Raw genomic sequence first — 7,500 nt, 5'->3', positions numbered from 1 at the left:
AAGCTTGGCAATAATAATAGTTTATTGGTATTTAGGTTTAATTTAGGAAGGTTGATTTTGAGTGATTGTCTGCAAATCAAGTAGCAGTGGATGAAGATCTAAAAAGGAAATGCGGAAATCAATCTTTGGAACTGCTGAAAGCTTATAGACATCTAAAAGCCAGCCATAAAAAATAGAATTTGAGATTAACAGTGTTGACAATAGATGTGCGACTCACGACGTCTTGGGGTGTATTGCTCCGGTCCTCTCACAGTCGTAAATGATGAAACTCCCAGATACCACCGATGTGCCATTCACTTTTATCGCCACAGAAACAGTCAGATGATCTGTAGAAACAAGGGCATGTAAACAATGCAGCATGTTTCGAGCATTCGAGATGGTATCACTGTCATAGCACAAACTAGACAGTGAGGCCTCCTCGCGCTACACTGACTTTCCGCATTTTGAAAGATAAGAAGGGGAAATTACATTTGTTGTAGTACAGCTCAAGATCTTGTGAATACCAAAATGAATCACATACTGTAGCTGTACTTGTAGTGTGTGGAGCGATATGTATGGCAGCATTGGCACGCAGCCAAATAGATGTTCTCAGTCTCACCTGTGCCAGGGAGGATTGGTTGGTAATTTTCTCGAGGGAGCAGGGGACAGGTCTGGATCTGAGCAGGACCATAATCCAAGTGCACCGTGGCAACTGTAGAAAAACCTGGCTCATATTCACACTCCACCCGGGAGCCGACCAGATCAGGAACACTGCCATTTATCAGAATGCCGACATCCTACAACAGAAACAGATATAGGAGCATAAATATAAATAACAGCTCTTCTTAAAAGAAATTAATTACTAATTAAATTCCCCATGCCAACACACATATATTCAAATCCAGTGTATGTACAGTTAGTATATGGTAGAGGGCAAATGGCGCTGGAATTACTTCAAGTTTCTTCAGGAGTTCAGGCAGAGAGATAGAGAAACTAATGTGCAATGAAGAAACAGATGGCACAGTGCTACATTCACATCTAAATCTGGGTATGTGAAGAAGTATGACAGACGTATAATGAGAAACATAACACCTCAATGACATGACTGAATTTCAGCTAAATGATTTTAATGTGAGGAAAAAAAAGGGAAGCGGGGGGGGGGGCAGACAAAAATTGTTAAGCAGAGAGGAAGAGCAAGGTGACATATTCCGTGGCTCAGCAGATCTGAACTGAAGTTACCAGCAACATATGCTAACATGTCTTAAAAATCTGCTCTATTGTTCGGTGGTATTGACGATTTCCTGCCTAAGGTCCTGAATTCCTGCCTGCTGCTTCCTGTTTAGCAAGACAACCTTGAGCCAAACTTCCTGTGGCTCTGATGGATGTCTGTGCAGCTGGTAGATCTATTACAGCCCAAAGCCAAACTGACCTACATAACAGGCAAATATCCACAATTAATGAACCAATTAATGACCTGTCGTCTCTCAGTCTCGTCTAATTATGAGCTGTAATTAAAGGTCAAATATATTCCAAGTGTCAGAACTCTGGGAGCTAATTATCATATTGTTATCATGCTTCTGTTACATGATATACCGACTAGAAGAAATTATTGAAAACAATGGTTTACATGTCAGGTAAGTATGATGCAGGCACTCTTTTTGCCAGAATATATAATCCTGTCAGGTTTGATTCAAATCAGACTGGTGGTGTTATGTAGCATTCGATATTCAACAGTTTCCCTGTGTCCCAAATCCATTCAATACAAGATATACGTGAGGGGGTTCTATGTGAAGCTATGATGAAGCTCATCCTACTCTAAGGTTCATTTTCATTGTGGCAGGAGAGCCGTTGTGTCTATCACTTTGTCATTTGCACAATGGAAACTTGTGTAATGGGAGTTGGAATCATGTAGTGTATGTTCTTGATAATATTACTTATTTTGTTCAACAATATTTTTAGTGGCTGATAAAAATCTAATTGGTTTGCGACTGCAAATGGGGGCAACAATACAGTACGTAGGCCTACTGTATACTCATCTTTATAGTTTACTATTTTGGCAGTTCAAATAAATTAAATTACTGTATGGCAATCAAACTGCCACAATGGAAAGCTACGGCAAATTAAATCTAAAAAAGACAAAGCAAATGTTTTTCCAAAGATTACATTTTCTATTTATTTCACAATAATTGATGTTATTTTTTTCAAGGTGTGAGTAGCTCCATCAGCAACACCTTCAAAAAATCAAGCAAATTTGGTATGCATAGTGATATTTTGCACATACTTTTGTAAAACCCAGTTAGAATTACTGTGTAGAATTGATTTGAGATACAGCAGCATATGTAATTATTTAGTCTAAGATACATGTTTAAATCAACAGTTGTTTTAAACGGTTTAAATTCAAATTTAAAGTCAATGGTTATACAGTTGTGCTGAAAATCTTAGGTAAACACAAAAGCTAACATCAGTGCTCATGCCCTAACGCTAACTGCACTAAAACTAACACGTTTATCTGTCATGCTAATGCTAAACTAAACTAAGGGGATAGTTTATCATGGTATTGCACTGATTTATGTTCATGATGGTATTGACTTAGGGAAGGTATGGAAGTTATTGTGGTGGGAAGGGGGGGCTGAATCTCATATTTCATTTCAGGAAAAAACAAACCCTCCCCTGGCTTATTTATATTTCTGTTGGTCTCTCCCATTGACATTGAATGCATGTGCAAATGCAGTACACTCTCCCCAAGATCTTTAAACAAACAAATATGTATGACAAACGTACAAAAAACAAAGAGATGAAAATACAGCCACTCACACATTTTTAATAAAGAGCTGCTAAATAAACTCTGGCTGCTAAAGGGCTTCAATATTTTAACCCCACCCTGAATTACAACAAATAGCTGCACAGTGGCTGAAAAGAAAAGGCTGCAGAGGGTGATACGGTCAGCAGAAAGAACAATCGGCTGCCCCCTACCCTCCCTTGATGCCTTCGCCAGCTCTTGTTGCCTCTCCAGATCTAATAAGATTATCAATGACCACCTTTACCCTGTACATTACCTGCTCAGCCTGCTTCCCTCTGGGCGGAGGTACAGGAGCAGAAAATCCAGAACAAACAGATTGAAAAACTGTCTCTTTCCATGGGCTATCAGAACACTTAACACACATCCAAACCAATAACATGCCTTTATCATACCGCAATAATATTACAATAATCATACACCATGTGAAATATTTTTTCCTGTCCAGTCGTGTTTTTTATGTCTTAAATTATTCTTGATTTTAGATATTTATTATGTATCTTGTTTACTATCTTTAATGCACCTACAGTTGTGGCACTCACAATTTCAATGACAATAAAGGTTTATCTTATCTTATCTTATCTTAAATAGCCGAAAAATAAATATGAATTAAATCAGATGTTGTAGTCTGATGCGTATGAGATCAGATGTCTGACTGTCCGCAATAAAGTAATACCACAATGCCAAGTCGCGTGGCCAGACATGTTAATGTTTACTCCAGACAGCTGTTCCAGAGAGTGCACAGTTAATCAAAACAGCGTTAATACCTTTGGTAGATTAAAGTTCGGTGCTTGCTGACGAGCAGAAGAGATAGAGAAAGCTGTGTGCAGCATGTGCTCTGTGTGCAATTTTGGTTGTCCCACTCTGGATTCAAAATAATGAAAATAATTACATCAGATTATATTGTAGCCTGTATGAGATCAGATTTTTGAATGTCATAAACCAATTACATGATGGCCTAACTGCATAACCAAGCATGTTAGAGAAAATTTAATCGGGCACTTTTATCTTATGAGGCAATATTAATGTGTAATAATAATCAAGTCTGTTTAAATGTATTCTGTGTTGAAAAGGTTGGATCATTTTATAGTCCAGTCTGCTCCCTGAGACTGCTGCTGTTGATGGAGAAGATGTTTGATGAAGCAGACCCATTATTTCTTGGCTGCACATTTTGCGATAAATTACATTCACTATGGATTTGCATTACAGAAGCTGGCTGAGGTAATTTCCCAAGTAGCACCATCAGATAAGAGTAGGGCTGGGTATCGTTTAAAAAACCACGATACCAGTACCAATACTAGTACCCTTAAAGTAATACCGAAACCAATAGAGTACTTCATTTGTGTTATGGTTTCGACATTTCTGTTGCCTGGTTTTGTATATTTCGGTTTCCTGTATTATTATTTCTGTATGTTTTCCTGTGTTTGTATATTTATTCTGTATACTTCTGTTTAGTCATCCCCTTGTTTATGGTGTTTACCCGGTCTTGACTGTGTTCTGTGTATGGTATGTTTTTTGGTTGATTCCTGTGTTCTCTGTTGTATTGTGTTAAGTTTCTGTGTTTAGTTGATTTAATGTTTTCTGTCAGTTGTTCCTGTTTCCTGTTTTATTTTGATAGTCTGTTCTCTGTCTTGTCATGTCTAGTTTTACTCTCTGTGTTTCCCTCCTTTGTTGATTGTCCTGCCCCGCCCTGATGTGTTTCACCTGTTGTCTCACATGTTCCTGATTTACTCATCACCTCATGTATTTAGCCTCTGTGTTCCCTTTGTCTCTTGTTAGATCGTCTTGTGTTATTCCCTGTGACCTGTGTTGTGCTCCCTCGTGTCTTGTTTCAGCTTGTGTTTCTGCCTGTGTTTTTGCCCGTCACTTATGCATTACCTTGTGAGTTTTCCAGTCTTTGTACTGCCGCTTTTTGTTGAATTAAATCCCTGAGTTATATTCATCTCCTGCCTGCCTGCCTCATCTCTGCATCTGGGTCCACTATTCCCTGCCTCCACATCACAATTTGTTACCTTTATTTTTCTACTTCATTCAATACCCATGTGAATGGAAGCATTCAGTTGCGTAAAATGCCATCACCACCTTAAAAGGTATGGAGTAACGATACCAAGACCTGGATACGGAACACTTCTACTTGCACAAACCTATTCACCATAAGTTTATCTGACAAAAAAGAAAATCTGGGCCTCCTTCACACGTGGGGCTTTCCTGTGCGTTAGTCTATGCCATGAGGGGCTTGAGAACCGTAATATTTTTGCTTCACCCCTCGCATTCCAAATAGTAAAACTTCATATGAATTAGATCTAATAGTGTTTCCTCCGATTAAGTGTCTGTCTGAATGTTCGTCATAATTAAACCAATTTGTCTTCAGGAATCTGAACCTGGTATGTTTTGGAGCAGCAGCTGTAGACTAACTTTCTCGGCAAATATCAAAATACAAGTTAATCACTATCAGTAAATGGTTAAAGTCACTGCTCACACACACGCTGGAGAGAGGGAAACAGCTGTGTATGGCATGCTCTCTCATGCTGTGCCACCAGTAAACTCTGGTTTTACATACAAACACCTGGTTGGCTGTTTTACGAACAAAGTGATACATGTAAAGTAAGTTATCAATGTCTTGATAGTGTGTGTATTCAGATCAGTTTGTGGACAAAAGGAAATGTGCATGCAGAACTGATCATATTAGTAAGGGTGTTAATTATTAACATTCCACAGTGGCGCCTGATCCTGTACCCACCGTGCGTACATTTCTTTCAAATTAATTTTGTACAGTTGGGTTGGGATTAGCGGAGAAAGTCTATCATCTCCCATATCTCTGCCAATGACGGGAATGAATGGTAGATGAATGGTCAGTGTGCGTTCTGGTCATTGGTGGAGAAAAGAGGGTGTGGGGGGGCACTGGTGACGTAATCTCTGTTAACGTTACCGGGGCTGTTGAGTAAGAGCGACCAATGTTTGCTGGTATTTGAATTGCAAGCAGTATGGCTAATCAGAGTTTTATGGTGGTGTTGTATCTGTAACGTAAAAAAAAAAAACATGAACCAATCACTCTCTCTTTTTCGCTCGCTTATGTGTGCACTTGGGAACCTAGCTACTAGCGGGTGGGAGGTTTATGTAAGGGCTAAAAAATATAATCCTGCCGGTGCCACTGACATTCCAAACTGTAAAAAACAACAGTCACACATGGCATGTGCCATTGGCAGCGTGTGATGTTGATTGTACATCACATTATATTCTAACTTTGTTCGGCACATATTGAAACCAACGCAAAGCGTGTCACATTGTGACCTTTTTTTTTTTTTTATTATAGCCGCTTTAAAGTCAACTTTACCAAAACCTAAGCACATACTGTAAGGAGGAAACTGGGGTGGTGGAGGGAGCTGCTGCAGCAAACAGTGTTTGCATGACTGAGGTTATGAGACATAGTGAACTTTAAATACACCCCCATTACAACCATAACTTAAACATGAACAACAGTAATGTCTATTTGACTTGTGAAATGGGTGTGATGGACAGTTAATAATATGGAGTGAGTTTTTACCTTGATGTCTGCAGCAATGCTGATCTCTGGAGGTGTCAGAGTCATGGAAGGACATTGCTGGGGGCCTTCACCCATGCTGATCCAGGAGCGTGCCAACAGCCCCTGAGCACACTCCTTCTGGATGGTACATCTGGACAAAGTGACAGACAGAAATGTTGGTACAGTAATCATGTTTATCATGTCATATTTAGGTGAAGATTAGATTACAGCACAACGAGACAGGGTTTTTTTGGAGATTGCCTGCACTGAATATGTCATGGAAACTAAAATCAAGAAATTCATATATAGTAATGGCTTGTCATCGAGACCCAATCATTGGACTACCAGACTGAGTTTTCAGGTCAACATTTTATCCTTTGTGAGGAGAGGACAAACTTTTGTGTTTTCATTTTATCCCAGGACTTGACAAATTCTCACCGTTGGGCTTTATGGTCTGCTTCACACAGATTTCTGAGGTGCTCTGGTCTCCTAATGTCACATTCAGACCTTGGCTGTCAGTTTGGCTCAACACAAGAGACTACTTGACTCTAGGTCACACACATTGCTATGGAAACCCATCCTGCAGGCACTAAGATCAGGGGCCAGTTACCGTTGAATAAAAAATACTGCTGATTCTTAATCTGTGTGGACCAACAGTGCGTCCATGAATGTATATGTCAGTGTGGACATGCATACATAATACAGTGTGTTTGTGCCCATCTGTGAGTATAAGGAATGTCTAGGACAGAAAAATTGTAAGAGGGCATTCAACAAGGAAGGTGGCCTCGTACTCTCTGCTTCACTAATGAACTTCACTGGCCATTGGCACAGAGCTCAGTTCATCTGCAAAGCAGACTGGAAGGACAAAGTGACCTCAGAGTAAGGAGAAACCAAACAGGCCACATTTAGCAACGTCCCTACATGCCACATAATGAGCTTGGCACATCCCACTTCCCTCTAACACTTCTATAGTTGTTTTAAAATAAAGCATGTGTCTATGTGCCCACATGCTTCTAAGTGAGTATTTGTGTCCGGAAAGCGAATGTCGAGATTCTCAGTCCCATTGGCAATGAGGGACTGAGAGGAGCCATGAGGTCAGCTGCTGAACTAAAAATAGAACTGAGTGCCTGTGCAAGCCACACAAAAAATCCACTCGACACAAACAAAACAAACTCATGAACACATGCTCAGTAGTTTAATA

At 39.8% G+C, this 7,500-nt stretch overlaps 1 protein-coding gene across 1 annotated transcript in view; it reads right to left on the bottom strand.

Moving 5' to 3' along the window:
- The window catches only part of plxnd1 (plexin D1), a 64,637-nt gene that overhangs the window by 45,273 nt on the left and 11,864 nt on the right, over positions 1–7,500 (bottom strand). Inside the window, exons 5-7 of the mRNA XM_031316386.2 lie at positions 6,321–6,450; positions 599–776; positions 218–326 (exon numbers count right to left, since the gene is read on the bottom strand). Coding sequence (XP_031172246.1) covers positions 218–326; positions 599–776; positions 6,321–6,450 — 417 coding nt within the window. The remainder of the gene's footprint in view (positions 1–217; positions 327–598; positions 777–6,320; positions 6,451–7,500) is intronic.

This window comes from Sander lucioperca, chromosome 12 (genome assembly GCF_008315115.2).
Source record: "Sander lucioperca isolate FBNREF2018 chromosome 12, SLUC_FBN_1.2, whole genome shotgun sequence".
Taxonomy (NCBI): domain Eukaryota; kingdom Metazoa; phylum Chordata; class Actinopteri; order Perciformes; family Percidae; genus Sander; species Sander lucioperca.
Note: the sequence above shows the minus strand (reverse complement) of the source record. Positions and strands in the feature narration are given on the sequence as shown.